Raw genomic sequence first — 20,543 nt, forward strand, 5'->3', positions numbered from 1 at the left:
ACAAATCAGAAGATACCCTGATCCATACTCTCCATGTATACGAACACCAATTTTGCAAATATTGCTTCGTTATTTGATAAAAAATCAAAACCCAAAAAGTGAGGAAATGCTTCCAGTTTCGCCTTAACCCTTTATATTATGGAAATTATTATAAACATGATTACATGCACAAAACAATTTTTGTTCGAAACAAACTCTCAAAAATCTAGGTGGCAATATAGTTGCCACTGCCCATTTAGGCCACCAGCGCTGGTGGCAATATTCTTGCCACTGCCACAAATTCAGCCATTTTTTGAGACTACAAATGGCTCCCAAATTGTTGTTTAAGCTTTGTTTAGTACCAAGAAAATAGCAGGTGTTGTTAGTAATCCAAATTTTGCGTAAACCAAAAAAAGAAGTTCGAAATAATTTGATATAAAACAGAAAAAATTAAAACAGTAGGTGGCAATATAGTTTCCACTGCCTTGTAAAGAATTAATTCTTCCAAGAGTTCTATAGAAAATTCATCAAAATGTTTCCAAAAACTCTAGGCAGAAAAAAAATGAAAATTCAGCGGGAATTTTTGACTCTGCTACTCATAGAGTTTGGAGTTGCTCTGGAATTCAGTCGAAGATTTTTTCAGGATTTTCGGTATTTTTGCTACAGCAATTGCAAAAAAAAGTTTTGGAGGCAAAATTTACAATTTTATGAATATCTGGACAAGTAGGGTCTTGTACCATTTGGGCAGGTGTACCTATTTTGGGCACTTGCCGCTATAACTAAGTCAATTTCAAACCGATTGATTTAAAAGACACTACACCACCGCCTTCGGCCAGAGGCCGCACAGACTGGACATTACTAACATTAGACAACGGACAACACATATAACACCCAGTGGCCCAGTGGAGAATTTTTCGTTTGACGAAAAGTTCTCCCCTACTGGAGTGGGAATCGAACCCACACTCCGAGGCTTACAAGACACCTAAACGACTGACGCCGCTAACCGCTCGGCCACGAAGCCCACATTTGAAATTTTGTATAGAGTTAGGCACGTACAGTATCTAACGCTGTACAAAAATTCAAATCAATCGGTTTGAAATTGACTTAGTTATAGCGGCAAGTGCCCAAAATAGGTACACCTGCCGAAATGGTACAATACCCTAATTGCAATCTTTCTCAAAATAATACCAGTGTATCACATACTCTGGCCAGTAGACAGTTATTTAAAGTTCTTATGATAAAAAGCAAATCTAGAGAAGTTTCTTTCATTATTTTTAATCTTGCTTCACATTTTTTCGTGAAGTGAAAATTTGTGGGGGCCCCTGAAATGTGGGAGCCCGGGGCCCTGACCCCCCCCGGCACCCCCCCTTAAATCCGGCACTGCCCATAAGGATGAAGTAAACAGGGAGTGAAAACCGCGGCTGTATACCTTTCGAAAGCGATAGGCCGCGTGCACTTTTGTGCAAATCCCTCAATATTTTGATTTGTTTTGTTGTGAGGTGCCGAGAACTGAAGCGGGCGCTGAAGTAGTTCGAAATCCTACCAGGTCCCACACTGTTCATTGACTTAAAGGCGGCATATGACAGTATCTACAGCTGAGAGCTATGGAAAATCATGGACGAGAATGGCATCTTTGAGAAGCTCACTACCCAAGTAACACAGAAAACAAAATCAACGTTAATAAAGATGTTTTTTAAACGTCATATATGAGTTTCAGAATACATCTTGTGTTATTATTAAGCTCTAATTATGTTTATGATTTATAAACAATACAAAACAAATGTTCTTCGCTCATCAGTTTCATTATGTATAACATGTAATAATTATACTATAATCTAACATTATTAGAACATCAAAAAACAAAACAAGTTTTTCTTCTGACATTCAACGAACACAACTTTCGGTACGCTCAGCTCTCTGTTCCAAAAGGCCAGAAAAGCAGTGCTATTCATCTGCATCATCTGAGACCATCGCACTACAGCAAACTATTTGGCTTCGACTGTCATAAATATTGATATTGGTTTTTGACTTGAAATGAAACCAAATGTAGAACTAGCAATGACACCGCCCTGTAGTGCACATTTACATCCACCGATCTCCGTAAATTCGGTCAGCATGCAGCTGCTCTATCTCCATTCTGGGCGTCCTTATGCTGCTAGCCAATTTCCTTACCATTATCTTACTTTGCATTCATTGGTGAAGTATTCTCCGATTATTCCGACAGCGATGCTCAGGAAAATCGTCACCGATCATGCAGCATGCATTAGAAGCCCACGAAAACTGTAAAAAAAACCGACGAGATTTTTGACAAAAAAGTAAATAACACAATTCTTGGCAATAATACTTTGACATTTGACAGATCTAGCCTCACCAAAGAATAAGTTATAATGAGCCTCTGCACGAATCTGGCGTACTGCTCACTCTGACAGAAAACTTGAAAACAGTTCGCACAGTAAAAGTCAAATATGACTTTTACTGTGCGCGCTGTTTTCAAATTTTCTGTAGGAGTAAGCAGGACAGGGCAAATTCGTGCAGAGGCTCATATAGTTATTTGAATGTTGTAATGATGGTCCCAAATCAAAAGTTCGTATTTTGATGTGCGTATGTTTTAGAAATGTTTTTTAGACATATAATGATTGAACATGTAATGCACAACTAAAGTTTTTCGATGGATTGCAGTCATAACGCATTTTCAACGTTATTTCAACTTAATTTCTAATCAAAGTATGTTGACATAGATAAATCATTCAGTAAAATTCTTCGCGTTACAGTACCGTTCACAAACATTAACACGATTTTGATTTTAGGCGGACGCATCTATTGCGTTAAAACAGGATTTGCAAACTGAATATTAATAATGGAATAATGGAATTTTATTGGAGGCAATATTAGTAATAATGTTTTCAACTTGGGTCGCACATTAACTTGAAATTGTGAATAGAACAGTTTATAACACTTTGAACGGTACTGTAACTATTCCAGATCAGCTGCCATATTGCTTTTTCAGGAAGGTTTACAATCCATCCTCACAAAGAGGTATTATTTGGTTGATGTGGCGTTATCAATTCAAATCACTGGTGCTGAATTCATGGGTGAGTAAAAACGGTGGTTTCACGATAAATTTTAAATCGCAAGCAAAACATCACTGTCATTACTGAGTTACACCCATTTCAGAATTAGTTATCTTATTAGTTTTTAAAAGATGAAAAAGAAGTGTAATAACAATCTGTTTATTTTTTCCTGGCAGTTTTTTGATTCACATTTGTTTTTCTTCTCAGTTGGTTATAAAAGTTAGTTATGTCACTTAAAATGAGCTTAATCTCAACATCTGCATATGGTATATAATATAAGTGTATTCTTCAAGTTATATCACTTGAAATCAGCTTAATTTCAACTAATAAATACAATTGCATTATAAATGAATTTTGCAAGTTTGATTACTGCCAAATTATTTAATTATAACTAATAACTACTCAAGTGTCCAATTTCACGTACTGAGGACGTCTTTTTCAGTACTATAAGAGTATTCGAATACATCTTATGGAACATGTAAGATGTTTTGTAAGCCGCCATTTTTTGCGCTGTTTTGATGATATAGGTGTTCAATTTCAAGTCAATTAAAAAAGAAAAATACTTCTGAATAAGTTGTAGAAGTGTCTTTTTAACTGTTATGTAACAAACGGTGTTACTTGGGTAGATTGATTAATGGAAGATGGAAGGTGCAAAAAACTGTGAAAAATCCACAACAAAGATTAACAACGTGGTTTATGGGCAGCTCTATATCCGTGATCAAAAATCAAGGATCAAAATTGACTGAGTTATAGCCAAAAAAACGGCCACATGAAAAAAAAATCGGGTGTACTTCAAACATCATAATACTTTCCTAACGTTCAACACCTTTGTAGCATGTAAAATTTCTTCATATTGAAGAAATGGCTACGTATTCCCATACCTACATTCATATAACTGGTGTTCATGATACCTTAAAGTGATCGATTTTCAGGTGTCCTCTCTTTAATGATGGAGTACGTAGGTACAAGATTGAAAAAGTTGATGAGAGTCTAGTGAAAGCAGTTAACGGGCGAGATCCCGGTCAAACTTCTTAAGCGTTAAAACGAGCAGATGTATCAATTAATTCATCATATTGGTATTAAGATATGAGAGGACGAAGAATTGACCATCGACTGGTTGCATGGCTTCAAATGCCCAATCTACGAGAAAAGGCATACACAAGAGTACCTAATTAAAGAGATATTGCGTTTTTGAATTCAGTAGTCTGTTTAACAGACTGAGACCTCTTAAGGAGTTCGTCGTCGTCAAATATCCGGCTTGTTTTCGTTTGGGAACGTTCAGACTCACCATCTGTTCATTGGAGCAGCGTACAATGCAGATATGAGCTTTGGCGCATAATGTCGGAAAATGGTTCTTCGGTGGACCTAATTAGGCGCACAATGCTGGATGGATTAAAATCTAATGTTGATATTGCCGGCAAACCATTTACGTGCTAAACTACGTAGACTCATTTTTGGCAATCTCAGACCCCCTCATCCCCGTGTAGACTTTTATACATACCAAAATTTCGAAATTTCTATGGACCGTACACTTTGGCCAAAAGCTCCTCCCCCCTACCGCCCCTCAGAGTATACATAGTTTATGGACAGGCCCTTATCTCGTTCAAATTTATTGTTCAACATAGCACTTGAAGGAGCGATTAGGAGGTCTGACGTACTGAGGAATGGCTCTATCATCACATAGTTCCACACGCTTTTTTGTTTTGCGGACGATATTGGTCTCATCAGCATCGAGCGTGGGCAGTGGAGGAAGCTTATACTCCTCTGAAGATGGAAACAGCGAGGATACGCATAACTCTAACTAAATGAAGTATATTATACCAGGTAGACACAGACGCAGTCCTACTAGTGTTGGTGCTGTGGTGGCGATGGGGATGTATTAGAAGTTGTTGTAGAATTTGTTTATTTTTGAGCATTTGTGATAATGACGTTAAAGGAAGCAGACCAAGAAGCTTTAGGAGCTTTTAAGCGCGAAAAGCTGCGAAAATTTTCGGTGGGAAACAAGAAAATCCCAAGTAACATTTTTAAGGCCAATTAGTCTAGTAGAGGTTTTGAGAACCGTCATAAAATTTGATACATTTCATTTTTGTTTTATTATGGTTCAAAGAACCACTTCTAGCCTATTTGACTAAACAATGTTACGTGGGAATGGTTTGTGACACAGTCGCATAAATCTTCAGTTGTACCAAGGGTACAAAAAAAGCGAATATTGTAAAACAAACACGATACGGAAAACTTTATTGGGATGGACACGCAGTGCAAATTGTCGGAAGAAAGAATAGCAAGAACAATATTCAGCAGAGAACTAGGTAGAGGTGCGAATTCGTTGCTGTATGCGGTAGCAGAAGACCTGGTAACCCTGCACGTTCTGAGAAGCTGGAGGAAGATCGCCTAGGGTATGTGTGCCATCAGTAATCTCACGCTCCCATATTCATCCTATTCGAAAACAAGTGATTACGGCACCGATTGACTCCGTTCTTTTTGTTTTCATGGGTGCTCACTTCTAACAAAAAATACAAAAATAAGAAACAAAACAAACAGTGCTTTAATCCTTTGTTTTTCGTAGGATGAAAATGGGAGCCACATGCTTAATAAGGGAACCAATACCCTATTTAAGACTAATGCAGATGGTGTTCTTTTATACGCACGGTACCTTTAGTTGTGTTAAAATGTCGGTTCTCAAATAATAACTACTAACCTTCGATTGGCGATGGCAGTCCCCTACTGATGATTTCATTGTGCTCCAGCAGTAGTGAGTTTATCGAATGTTTCTGGAGTATATCTGGTCCTGTGAGCGATCGTGCAATATCGGGACTCGGCCAATCTTTGAAGCTAGTCTGGAATTTAAAAGAAGAAAAAAATCATATTTTATTACTATTGAAATGAGCTATGCGCAACAGTACGCAGTGAATGCAACAGTGTCACCCCATGAGCTCCCGCAAGCCAAGGATGTTGCGCGAATTACACAAAATCAGGAAAACGGAAGGTACATTGAAAGCCAAGAAAACAATGCGCCTAACCGACACGAGGGAGGAAAATTATCTCCCAAGCGTAGGTAAAACGCTAAGTGGAGCCTTTTTTCAGCATTCACATGTTTTGTTGCTCCGAGCGATCATTTCGCAGCCTACTGCTGCACTGGTGGTGGACGGTTGCATCGCGAGAAGGAAACTTTATTAAACCCATAAAACAATTGAGAATGATGCGCTAAGGCACGAGCGAAATAGACAGGCTTCCTTCGGTTAGCCTCCGGCACACAGTAGCATTGTGGTTTTTCACAGTTCATTAAATTTTTTATTTCCTCTGCACTGGCTGGGAGAATCTCCGGCAGTGATAAAACGGGATGAAAATGAGGTGCTCCTATCACAGTTTGCAATTAACTTAGGATTTGTATAGAGCTTCATTTACCGAGTAGAATGATCTCACATGTTCAAAGGGAGTTAATGAGCAGAACAATATTACACTTTCAACAGTCAGAAAATTGTAACATAATTACTATAGAAGCAACAAAACCAAGTTAACAATATAATAATATGCATAATAAGTCCAAAAAATCAGGAAAACTTGGAAGATTTTAAAGTAAATTTTGAAGATAGATAAAACCCACCTTCAATGACGCAGTGTAACATAAAACTGCAGTCATTATTAAACGGTCGATAAAGAAAAACTAAATGCCTTGAATGGCAACTGTTGCTGAATGATGGCAAACAAGTCATAAAAATACAAGAAAGTATTCAATGAAAACAATGACAGTAGGAGTAAACTGACATCATGCCTGTTTTCTCTCAAGAACTGCATAAAGCAGGAGAAGAATAGTGCCTGCTACCATTGGTACTAGTTACAATTGGAGGACAAACCGACAAAAGGAAAATGTTCATTTGACATTCTATATTATATGACATTGCCTTTTCTACGCGTTCATTGTTGTTGGTAGGTACGAGTTGTGGTTTGTTGAACCAGTATGGCTATCAGGGAGAAAAAATGTTTGATTTAAAATCTAGCCAAGCGTCATCTATCGTCATTATCAACTTCGTCATCAGTGATAGTGATTTTTCATTTTTTTTGCCGCTGCCTCGGTAGGGTTTGACCTAGGACTACTTTGCACATTTTATGTCTATCTTCCGTGCGTTGCCTTCTGATACAACTAAACCTACATGAAAAGTATGAGCAATTGACAGAAAAATTTGGCTCAAAATATTCAGTTTTTATGAGCATTTGGCGATATGTCCCAACTGGGGCAAACCCCGCTTCTTAGAGTAGTGTTCAATTAGTACTTTCGCAGTGACAGTGTCAAGTCACATGGGGTCATACATATGTTTCAACGATTTTGTCTTGCAAACTCTTAGGACATCAATTCAAGACATATTTTTTTATTTTCTGTTTACGTCATGTATAGTATAATATTTAATGTGAAAAATCAGCTTGAGAATATGAAAAAAATAGTACAAAATTATCAAAGTTATAACAATATCTGAAAAGCATGTTTTACTTCAAAGAGGCTTGCCGTGACTACATAACAAAAACAAAAACATTGCCAGAGAACCTTATGGTGTCCCTTGAATGATCGGAACAACAAAAAAGGTTTTATTTGGCAAACGGGAACAATTTTTCTCAAAAAGTCACTAAAAATGAATAAAAAATCATAAGAAAGAATGCCAGGAATTCCGGGAGAAATCTAGAAATCCATTAAAGCATACCGGAAAAAATCCCTAAAGGAAACCTGAGAAAAACCAATGAAATAATCTCAAAGTGGCTCAATGTAGGAATCTTGGGAAGAAGGAAATCCGGAAGAATTTCATGAAAGAATCTTGATAGAATTCCTTGAAAGAGGGACTAAAAGAGTTGGGAGTCATATCTGAAAAAATCTGAAAAGGCGCACGCTATGTCCAAAGGAAGTATTATGAAAAGCGAATGTACCTCATAATGTATTCGCTAGAACCATATTTTTGGACCTCTAGATTCAGAAAATGTGTGGTATAAAATAATCTATATTGGGTTTTTTTTCCCCATCCATTTTATATGGGACGAAATTGACCTTAAAATGACTTTTTTCGATATTTGTATGGGAAAATACGAAAAAAATAAAAAAAAAAAACAAAAAAACCCAAGATGAAATATTTTAAACCGCACAGGTTCTGAAACTAGAGGCCCAAAGCAACGGTTCTAAGGAATAACATTTGAGGTACATTCGATTTTCATAATACTTCCCTTTGGACATAGCGTGAGGCGGCCTTTTGAACATCGCTAGAGAATCTAAGAAAAAAAAAATAATGTAGCAATTCAGGAAGAAATTCCAGAAGAAATTCAAAAACCCTTGAAGATATCTCGGGAGGGACCCCAAGAAAAATACCGGGAGAAATCACGAGAGGAATCCCGGAAGGAGGTCTCTGAAGACATTCAATCCCGGAAAAAAAATCCTGAACGTATTTGTGATGGAATAAATCCGAAATTTCTTCTAATGTTGCTTCTATTGGCGTAGCCAGTTTTATCTTTTTATTCTCACTTCTTCTTCCGTATGGCTTAACGTTCCCACTGGAACTTGACTTGCCTCTCTCCAACTTAGTGTTCCTTGAGCACTTCCACAGTTATTAATTGAAGGGCTTTCTTTGCCAGCCATTTCATGAATGAGTATATTGTGAGTAATACCTGCAAGAATGCCGGAAAGATTTCCGTCAGATATCTCTTAAGGAATCCCTAGAGAAATCAATAAAGAAAAGTCAGAAGGAATCCTGGAAGAAATCTCCAAAGTAATCCCTGGAAGAATCCTTGAAGGAATTCTTAAAGAAATCATGGACTCCTCCTCCATTACATCCCGCAAACTTTAACATAAAACTACAACGTAAAAGTCCTTCACACACCGTTTTTTTATAGCTTGCTTCTGAGCTGAGATAATAGAAAGTGAGTATTTCCAACACTGTCGAAGACAGCAACATCAAATTTCAAAGCATTGTTAAGGCACAGACAAACACGTAATATCTCGAACAATTTTCGTGAAAATACATATCGTCCAGTTCACGCTAGAGTAACTCTCGCTGAGACCGGCCCACTATTTACACCTTGTCTTTAAAAATGTTTCAGGTGGCGATTTTCTGAATATCCTCGCCAAAAAAGTATGGAAAACGCATTTGGTTACTCAAATTGAAGGTTAGTTAGAGCCACAAAAATTTTTGCAGACCCCTCGATTTTGAGCAAATGATGGCTCACTTGAACCGTTATAACTTGAAAGTTTCTCCAAAAACCACCTCAAAACGAAATGGTGCTGAAAAGAAGAAAGATATAGCTACAAATTAACTATTATAAAAAGTTTGGTCGGCCATATTGATTTTTGCCGCCATCTTTAACCTTTATTCCGAAACTTTTTTTCACCATATTAGCAAGCACCGATTTTCGAAATTTTCGCATCAATTAAAAGCTGAGACATTTATACACAACCGGGGAAGTTTTACGGCTTTGCAGTCACAAAACGCAATCAAACGACTATATATCGTTCATGTCCGACGTTTCGGCGTTTATTACACCTTCTTCGTGGAATTCAACAATAAAAACGAGACATCATAAGCCAATTTTAGTAATCTAAATAACATTAGACCTCACAGAACTCATAATCGTTCTTGTTCTGCAGGCTCGATCTGCAGGTGACCTGTAAAAAAATTTCCCTGAAGAAGGTGTAGTAAACACCGAATCGTCGGATGTAGAGCGATACATATACAGTCGTTTGATTGCGTTTGGTGATTGCGAAGCCGAAAAACTACCCCGGTTGTGTATAAATGTTTTGATCGACTTCTCCGAAGATAGTATGCTTAAATATTATGTTATTCACAAGATATTTACCTCAAAAATACTGTGCTATAAAAAGGGCGCTGGGCAGCGTTCGGTGTAAATATTTATCCTATAACTAGCTGTCCCTGGAAAACTTTGTCTTGTCTACTTGCTTTTGACGTTTCAATCCCAAGTCCCCGTACGCAAATTGCATGGAAACCCAAATTTTTAAAATTCTCGGTATGTCTCCATGTTTTTGCCTCATAAACCTTCCTTGAGTGTAAAGCTATGTTCACTTAGAATCTGGAATCATGTCACATTTTCTAGAGGCGCTCTCAATGAACATAATCATCATTCTTTTGCAGCACTCTGATCATACCCTAATCCTCTTTAAATGGTGAAAATTTCATCGATTTTCTTGCAACGAGTGAAAAGTTATTTCAGATTGAAGACAAGAGGAGGAAAAAAATCTTGCACAAACACGTTGAAAATTTAGCGTGGTCAGGTACGACAGTCGCGAAAAATGTTAATATCGTCAAAACCATTGTGTTATGTGCACAGATGTTGTTAACCATCCCGGGTAGAGGCTAATGGCAAACAAAGGACAAAATAATAACTGGTTTTGCCATCATATCTCGTTTTGCCATTCTTCTGTTATTATGAAAAACTTAAAATGGCAAATCAATAGCAAAATATACAATCATAGCAAATCTTGCCATTGATATGTTATTCATGAATAATGCTAAATAACACATCAATAACAAAAATTACTATCATGGTAAAATTTGCAATTTAGCACCTTTTATAATGAATTGTATAAAATATCAAAACAATAACATAATTTACATTCCTAGCTGAATTTGCCATTATTTTGATATTGTGAGAAATTATTTATAAACATTAGGCACCATAACATATTTTACTCTTAATATACCATTAACTATGTATTATATTGTATATTTCAAGCATAACTTTTCAACTCGACGTATCTCGCAAAAGTAAACAAATCCGAATTCTCAGCTGTGTGTTTGATTCGCAATGGATTCTATTTGATGCACATTAATTTATGTTAATTTAGAACTCAAACAATTAATTGAAATAGCTCATTTTACCTTTTTTCTGCTACTTTGAAATAATAACTGAACCTACCATTATTTTAAAATTTGAATTTGAACAACTAAACCTACCATTATTTTGATCGCCACATAAACAGCTAAATTTGTTCTTATTTTGTTATCAATAACCCAAGAATGTCATAATTTGTTATTCACCGATAACAGTTAATTTGGGTCTTATTTTGTTATCAATATCTCAATAATAACTTATTTTGTTCTTCAAATTAATCCGCATGCTTTACCATTACTTTGTTATTACAATGGCAAAATAAGTTATTTTTAAGTTTTTCTGCTACCAAAATTTTGTTATTATTTTTGTTATTTTAACTCTTATTTCAAACAAACAAATAACACATTTTGCCATTCAAACATTCTGTTTTAATGGTAAAATTTGCCATTCTTCTGCCATTAAGCTCTACCCGGGATGGCATAAGGAAGTGTCATCGGAAGAAAAAAAAGCTTGGGTTCATTGATAAATCTGCTTTGAATTTGAAGATTTCGTTAGAAGTTCGAACTCTGGGCATGGTTTTTTCGCAACAAGATGATGAGAACCAATTCATACAAGGGTGACAGCCTCAAGAATCGCGTGCTGCTTTTCAAAAACGTACACAAGGGATATGTAGAGGTTTTACCTATTTTGATGAGCTGCCATGACAGCCGGAGACGTTCAGTAGTATCGTCACAGATGGGTAGTGTTTATCAACGAAAAAACCCTCAAATTTCGCGTTTTCTCAATTCACTGAGTTGCCCCTCATTTTGCAATAAAACAAAGTTTGGCAATTTTTCTTCGGAATCCTAGTCAGACTAGTCAAGGCACTCAGGACACTGCATAGATGACCTGATTGTTGAACAAACGTGCGGAAGGGGTTGTTGCTAAAATTTACCACCGTTGTGCAGATTTTTTGAGATGTCAACACTGAAAAAGTGAGAAAATGTGTGAAAAATAAAAATAAATAATTTCAATGATATTTTCCATGAAAGTACAATAAATAACCTTTGTTTTGAGGACTTCACCTTTTATGTTTGTTATTCCATCCCTAAGATATACGTGATTTTGTCATTCCGGATTCTAAATGAACATAGCTTTAATCTAACAGAACAAAATAAATACGACCCAAAACCGGCGTCCCATTCGTGAGTTATGCGTGATCCCACGTATGCCACTGCATTATTATTATATATATAAGATATAGATATACTAGCTGTCCCCGGCAAACTTTGTCTTGCCTACTGCGTTTTTACCCTTCTTACACTCATAAGAAAAGTATGAATACCGCTCGAAAAACCGACTTTCGATCCGAGGCCCGCAGGGCCGAGTCTCATATACCAATCAACTCAGCTCGACCAACTGAGCAAATGTCTGTGCGTGTGTGTGTGTGTGTGTGTGTGTGTGTGTGTGTGTGTGTGTGTATGTGTGTGTTTTTTTTTCCTTCTAAACCATAGGGGGATAAATCTGCTCATCAGACACCCTAACAGGAAGGTTAGGGTAGTGTGGGGATGAGGCCGTCTTCTACAATGCCGGTAGAAGCCAGGACTACTCTCTCCTCGACCCACTAAAACACATTCCTATGGTCGCCAAACCCTACGTCTCTCCGGAACCACCAAAAAGGTATTGCTTCAGAGAGGGGCTAGTGCATATCGCACCCTCAAGGTTAGCTGCCGTAGCCTAGCAGCAACGAACATCGATGACTCGCTCTGGAGAGTCCATCACGATAGCATGCTGGCGCTTAGCCAGTTTCCCGAGTGGTCCTCGCCACTCCTTTTGTCCTCGGAAGGCGGGCAGGGTCAACCCCGCCCGCGGCCTACTGCTGAGCGGACATCAAGAACTGATGCCCACGTGCAACCCGATCTGACCTGCCCGCAAAGGAAGGGTATCACTACCCTTCAGGCCCTATCAGATGCACCCGTAGGTTGCAGACAGCAGGATCTCACCTACCCCGACCCTTGCCGGGGACCCCTTTCCAACCGCGGGCTCAGATCCAACCCAGTAGACCGACGCCACGACAGCACCGCTACCGGGACTTCCTCTCCGCGGCCACTTAATCGCTGTAAGGGTCGATCTCGACCGCAGGGCACCGGTATGACCTACGAAGCCGACTTCGAACCCCTGGACCACCTCTTGTACTGCATCTGGACTAGCCATTCTCCGAGTCCACGCGCCACCTCCTCTGTAGCTCCCAGACGATATGGGTGATAGCCGTTGAAACGGCATTCCAGCTAATCTCATCCCTACACATTCTCTGGACCAAGTTGTCCGGAGTTGTGTCCTCCCCGCATGTGGCAAGCATGCGGTCACGCATTGTGCGAAAACGCGGGCACACGAACAACACGTGTTCCGCCGTTTCCTCTAAACCATTGCACACTGGGCATTCGGGAGAATCCGCATGCCCGAAACGGTGTAGATACTGTCGGAAGCAACCATGACCTGTAAGGACCTGTGTCAGGTGGAATGAAACTTCCCCATGGCGCCTATTAATCCAACTATCTACCCTCGGTATCAACCTATGGGTCCACCTTCCTTTGGTGGAACTGTCCCACGCGCGCTGCCATTTGACCATAGAGGCCATCCTGACAGTTTTGCGTATGCCTCTTGTGCCGCGCATTTCGAAGCACTCCATGTCCTCACTGATAAGAATGCTGATAGGCACCATACCAGTAATGACACAGAGAGCGTCGTGTGACACGGTACGGTACGCGCTTGCAACCCTCAGACACATAAGCCTGTAAGTACTTTCCAGCTTCCGTCGGTAGCATTCAGTACTTAGCGCGGTACCCCACGCCGGGCCGCCATACCTAAGTATGGACGTAGCAACACTAGCCAGAAGCTTGCGCTTACTGGCGTACACCGCTGAGCTATTGGACATCATCCGGGACAGTGCCGCAATAGCTGTGGAGGCTCTTTTACAGGCATAATCGACGTGGCAACCGAAGGTAAGCTTATCGTCGATCATCACGCCCAAGTGCTTGACAGAGCGCTTCGACAGGATAGTGCATTCTCCTACACTGATCTCCGTCTGCTGCGCCGACTGCATGTTGTTAACAACCGTCACCTCTGTCTTGTGGTGAGCCAGCTCCAGTTTTCTGGACCGCATCCACGCCTCCACAACCTTGATCGAGTGGTCGGTAGTCAACTTCACCTCCTCGATCGTTTCACCGTAGACTTCGAGCGTAATATCGTCGGCAAATCCGACAATCACCACTCCCACTGGGTACTCTAACCTCAACACCTCGTCGTACATGACATTCCATAACACCGGACCCAGGATGGAACCTTGCGGGACTCCTGAGGTTATGTGAAAGCACTTCCGACCCACCTCCGTGTCGTATACTAGTACGCGGTTCTGGAAGTAGCTTCCGAGAATTTTGTACAAGTACTCCGTGTGTATGTGTGTGTGTATGTGTGTGTGTGTGTATGTGTGTGTATGTGTGTGTGTGCGCGTATGTTACAATAAAAAGTCACGCACGTTTCTCAGCCGTCTGATATCCGATTTGGATTCTCTTAGTTGCAAATGAAAGCTACAACATCCTAGTAGAACCCTATTGAATTTTATTACGACCAGACATTTGGTAACCGAGATATCTTTTGAAGAGTACTTTAAAGTAATATAGGTTAACGTTTTGAGAGATTATTGACATATAGCATATTGATAAATATCTCAACCGACTGTCAACCGATTTGGGTTCTTTTAGCACCAAATAAAAGCTACAACATCCTAGTAGAATGTTCTGAAATTTTATTTCGATTGAACATTTGGTTATTGAGATATCTTTCGAAGAGTACTTAAGAGTTATACAACTAAACTTTTTGAAATTTTTAACAAATGTATCATATTAAATATCTAAGCTGTATGTTAATCGATTTGGGTTCTCTTGGCACCAATTGAAATCTATAATATCCTTGTAAAACGCCCAGAAATTTTATTTCGATTGGACATTTGGTTACAGAGATATCTTTCAAAGAGTACTTAGGATTTATACAACTAAACTTTTTGAGATTTTTGACCAAGTGCATCATAATAAATATCTCAGCCGTCTGTCAATCTATTTGGGTTCTCTTAGCACCAAATGAAAGCTGCAATATCCTTCTAAAAGGTCCTGAAATTTTATTTCGTTTGGACATTTGGTCACTGAGATATCTTTCGAAGAGTATTTCAAAAATTCCTTTTTTTATTTATTATTATATTCCCTTGTTATCTTGCATGTGAGCGATTCCAAGCAACAGCATTAAAATTAAGGAAATTTTTTAATTCATGATTTTCTATTGAACTGAAACTTTGCACAGTTTTTCAGTTCCATCTAAATCGCCATTTTCCGATATCAAATTATTATTTTGAATCACGACTAACTTTTCAAAAGGGTGTATGTGAAAATGGTTCAAAAATATTCAAAAATCTGCACAGCCAAAACGGTTCGTTCGATTGCTATGAATTTTTCAGCAAAGTTAGATAACTAAATGGTGATTCCTAAGAAAATATACACTGTGAAAAAACATCTTTTTTAACATTAAAAAATATCATTTTTGTCACAAAAACTCAAATATCTCAAAACCCTATCTTTTTGTCAACGTAATTTATTTAGGGAAAACGGTCCATTGTATTAGCAATCTATTATAAAAATTTGGTGATGGTAAACTAATAAATAAAAAAGTTATAACATTTCAAACATTTCACAATTTTCACATTTGGTAATTTTTTTTTCTGTGTAAATTATTTCGATCAGAAATCGCAGTTTTTAACATTAAAAAATATTATTTTTGTCACAAAAACTCAAATATCTCAAAACCCTATCTTTTTACCAACGTAATTTATTTAGGGAAAACGGTCCATTGTATTAGCAATCTACCATAAAAATTTGGTGATGATAAAATACTAAACAAAAAAGTTATAACATTTCAAACATTTCACAATTTTCACATTTAGTAATATTTTTTTAGTGTGGATTATTTCGGCCGGAAATCGCAGTTTGATGCTGATTTGTGAATGGCCTTACGTGAGTAAAAAAAGCTGTTTTTATTATGTATTATGTATATTATATGTACAGTAATGTTCCGATTTTATCACGCCCTCCGCGCATTAGTCGTTTATTCATTAATTTGCTGTTACATTTGAGGACAAGTGTTTTCCCTCTTCTTCAAGATGAATGTTGAAAGCGTGTTTTGCAACGTTAAAATATTGAAATGGGTATAGATGTTGAAGTATATTTCAAAGCATTTTTGAAAAGGGGCGTGATTAAATTGTTTAAACAGATGTCCCTGATGGTACGGTGGCATGACTCTCTGCACTTAGCACTTCTGGCAATTTCTCAGTTTTCGAACTTCCTGCGCCCTGCTTTACCGATGATATACAGATGGCTCGTTTGTCAAAGTCTAGACGGCAGGACGTTCAAATGCGTAAATTTGTATTCAATTTGGGCATAACCAGTCTCTTTCAGTTTATCTATGGTGCTTTCGGTGAGATTTCGTAACTCTTTTGAACATTTTTTTTTTCACAAGCGGTCTACAAGAGAGCGTTGAGTTGAAGACCTTTGAGAAAGCGACTGTTCATGTTGTACGTTAGATTATAATAAACAAAATCACTTATAAGTTTTAACTGACTAGTTTGGTGTTGTTTGCTTGGCTGAAGAAAAAAGTTACAATAAAGTTTTAAATATCCATAGCGGTAGTATTTTTTTTGCTTTTGCGTGTGCAATGTCATGGTATGTATACAGACAAACAAACGTAACACTGACGAAATTTTCATTGACCACGCCTTTAACGATCATTTTGAATCTTGGTCGTGGCTTTCATAACCAGAAGAGTGCCCATCGTTTTTCTTTGCGTTTGACGTTTTACACTAGCGCCTTCTGATGACGATATTGCACAACGCAGTGTTTCATGAAACATTTCCACCAGGTGGTGGTAGTGTGAACTGGGCGATGGATTTTCACGAAAATTGTTCTAGGCGTTTCGTCTGTTTGTCTGTGGTATGTACCTCTCATGTATTTGTTGTTGTTGAAGTTACTCGCATTCTTCCGATCATAAAGTCTGTTATCTAAGGGCCGATTTCTTCACCTCGGCTTAACCGGTAAGCCAGGCTTACCCATATAGTTAAACCTGGTTTAACGCTTAAGCCAGGGTGAAGAAATCACCCCTAAGAGGTAATTTTTTTTGCAGATCAACTAGACGTATACGCGTATATATAAAACTTTTATTATGCAGCTTTCGTCTTAAAAATAAGTTTAATTCCATTTTTCAACACTATTGTTGCGTGAACACACGCGCAGTGGACTGTATAGGGTGGAATGGGGCTGGTTATTGGCCGGTTGGCCTCACCGGATGCGCTCGTCCCCGCAGAGACCGAGCCGATGGGAGCAGGAGCGGTTTGGAGCTCCTTCCCGGGGGTGCCCGGAGGCGAATGGTATCCAACTCTCAAGTGGACTACTTCAGCCTCGATCGGCTGAGAGCACACTCCAACTGGTAACCAGAAGCGCTGGGCTCTGACACCAGAAACCAGGATTGGTTCGGATAAAGTGGATGGAAAACACTAGGAATAATTTTCTGAATATCTCTATTTGTTGCGATCGTTAGCCGGATCGATTTATTACTGATCCAAACTTCGCGCAACGCGCGCATATTTATACCGTCCCCAATGTGCACTAGAAACTGGTGGAACGTTCTAGATGCGCGCGTGATGATGATGGTTGACGATGATGATGATCAGCAGCGGACGCGCACACCGTGCGTGGAAGTTCTCTCTCTCTCTCTGTATTAGCTTCGTCGGGTTACTCATCTCTCGTGGGTCCTCGCCTCGCTCGTCACACGTTTCTCGGTCGTCTCGGTCGCTCGTATACACTCGTTGCACGGGTGTACGGGTTGTGTCGGAGAGCAACTGTTCGGTATTCGTGGTTTTTCTATGCTCCGACTGTGCGCTCGCTCTCAATATGCGCCGACTGATTGCTAACTGCTGCTGGACGATGGGAGGTGGGTTTTGATGGGCGCAAGATGATGTCGATGGTGCGTTTCCATACTTCAGTTCGCTTTGCGGACTGAACATTCTCCCGCCGGAAAGTGCGATGGGCGCAAGGTTTGGCTCAGAAGATGCGAGGTTATCAAGTATTGGTAAGGGTGCTAATTTGTGGATAGATCTCTGGTATGTTCGAGACTGTGGTTTTATGTCTGCAACTCTAACTAAACCGTCCGCTCCAGGGTACACTGTAGCTACACGACCTAGCGACACAATCAATCCAAGTCTGACATCAAATCGTTCACGTATTTGTTGGACATATTGCCAACGGGACAAATGATTGGACGGAGTATCGTTGTACGACAGTTCGAGAACAGTCATAAAAGGGTGAACAATAATCAAGTAAGCGGGAGTTAGTGCTTCTTTATCGGGAGGGTCATTAGAGTGGATGAATAACGGTGAAGAGTTCAGGATCACTTCTATTTGACACAAGAGAGCAAACTGCTCCAAACTGTTGAGGGATGTGGACTGGTAAATCCCTTCAAGACCAAATTTTGGGGAATTCGGGGAACGGTAACAATCGACACAACTTACTTTTACCTGGCGAACAGTGGATTTTTTGTTCAGCAACCAAAACTGTTGCCACATCATGGGAACCACATTATTATAAACTGAATCGATAAGGTTACGCGTAACAGGAACTCTTGCATGAAGACTGAATTGATGGTTGGTCCCGAAGGGCAGTTGAAAATAACGAATTCTTCCTGCTACTCGCAACAAGGCTTTGTAGAGAAATGAATGAAGGCTGCCTTGTCGACGGAAATTGTCACCTGCCTTGATTTTCCCCATCACTACAGGAAGTTTCTGTTGCTGAATGATACCAACAATCTCTTTCGTCTTTTCTCGATGTTCTGGAATAGTAGGAAAGGGAGCAAACACTCGATCTTCTGCTTTCTTACGAGAATTTGACAAGTGCCGAAAGTACGCCACAATACACTGAGTTTTATGGAACAATTCAAACTTCGTCAGAACAGGCAATGCTTCAAGTTTCATTGCGGCGGGGTTAAGCACAGTTGATTGTATTTCTGGCATTTCTTCGTCGTTTGGAGGAACTGAACAGCTGATTTTGAATAACACTGTATGGGGAAATTGCGGTCCATTCCACAACCTGTCAATTCTCTCGGGTAAACCAAGGATTTCATTTTTGGGAATCGGGTCATCATGATGGCTGTGATGCCATTCCTTTATATCGGGTGGATCATTGGGCAAACAAGTAGGATTTGACGACTGATCAGCACTGTCTCTCAACGGTAGCTGAGGGTAACAACAAATGATTTCACTTCGAGGAAAAGTTGATAAGGAATATTGACCACACTTGTCCCTGTCAGTAGCTGGTACTAGCTCAGAAGCAACACTCTCAGTTTCCCAGAATTTTTGCTGTAGCTGATTTACCGGATCCACGCTTACAGCAAATGACCGTAAATCGGTTGTCTCATTTGGATGATTACAGTAGCTTCCTCCTACCAGCCAACCAAAATGAGAATCGTGAAGTCCAGGGAGATTGTCAGACAACTTTAAATGACCTGATTTCACAATGTCATGGAAATGATCCATTCCAATAAGCATATCGATGGTGTTTGCTTTATGGAAACTGGGATCCGCAAGCTCGATACCAGGGGGAATGTTCCAAGAGTCAACGTTGATTGTGAAGGAAGGAAGAAGACCAGTGATCTTGGGCGACACCAGACAAGACAATGATAACGTAAAGTTATTGCATCTGGAGCTAACTTGGACGGTACATAGTTGCTTAGCGGTTGACTTAGCACTTCCAATACCAGTTATGGGAATACTCACCTCGCTAGTTGGAATCTTCAACACATTGGCCAAACCCTGCGTAATAAAGCTCACCTGCGAACCACAATCAAGGAGAGCTCTACACGGATGCGGCTGCAGATCCTTATCCATGACGTTGACCACTGCGGTGAGCAGGAACACTTGACTTGTCGACTGAACTGGAACCGGTGAATGAACGGCATTCGTCGACGCGCCACTGTCCGGAGGCTTTCTCGATGGAACTGGAGTCGGCACTGGAGCTTCAGGGGCTTGAGCTGGAACTGGACTTGGTTGGCGTGTGGGCTCCTTCATTTCGTTGCTATCCCATGATGGCTGAGTCCTCTCGTCCTGGTGTAGTAGTGAGTGATGTCTTCGGTTGCATTTCGAGCAGGATTTCTTCGACGTACAATCTGTCACACGGTGGCCTCGCCGAAGACAATTGTAGCAGCAATTGTTCTCCTTAACCTTGGCGATTCGCTGTCCAACTGACAGTCCGTTGAACACCGGGCATTTGAAGGAAAAATGATCCTCAGTGCAGAATTCACAGCGTTGAACTTGTGGGGCTGAGGCCGTAGCGGTGTTTATCAAGGTTGCGACCATTCATTTGCAAAGATTTACATTCATTTGCTATTATCTCAGTTCAGAAGCATGCTATCAAAAAACAATGTATGGATGAATTTAACCTTGTTATTTTATCCGAAAGTTTGCCGTATAACATTGGGGTCGCAAACGTATACCAAAGACGTGAGCGAGCTGTGAAGGCAACTCTCCACGCGGTGAATGTAAATTACATTCACGCTGTGGAAAGTTGCCTTCACAACTCGCTCACGACTTTGGTATGCGTGTGC

At 39.8% G+C, this 20,543-nt stretch overlaps 1 protein-coding gene across 5 annotated transcripts in view; it reads right to left on the minus strand.

Moving 5' to 3' along the window:
- The window catches only part of LOC109423500 (cytoplasmic polyadenylation element-binding protein 1), a 124,769-nt gene that overhangs the window by 62,146 nt on the left and 42,080 nt on the right, over positions 1-20,543 (minus strand). For all 5 annotated transcript variants that reach the window (XM_029866932.2, XM_062846110.1, XM_029866930.2 and 2 more), the window contains exon 3: positions 5,749-5,887. In XM_029866932.2, coding sequence (XP_029722792.2) covers positions 5,749-5,887 — 139 coding nt within the window. The remainder of the gene's footprint in view (positions 1-5,748; positions 5,888-20,543) is intronic.

The sequence above is a fragment of the Aedes albopictus genome, chromosome 1 (genome assembly GCF_035046485.1).
Source record: "Aedes albopictus strain Foshan chromosome 1, AalbF5, whole genome shotgun sequence".
NCBI lineage: Eukaryota > Metazoa > Arthropoda > Insecta > Diptera > Culicidae > Aedes > Aedes albopictus.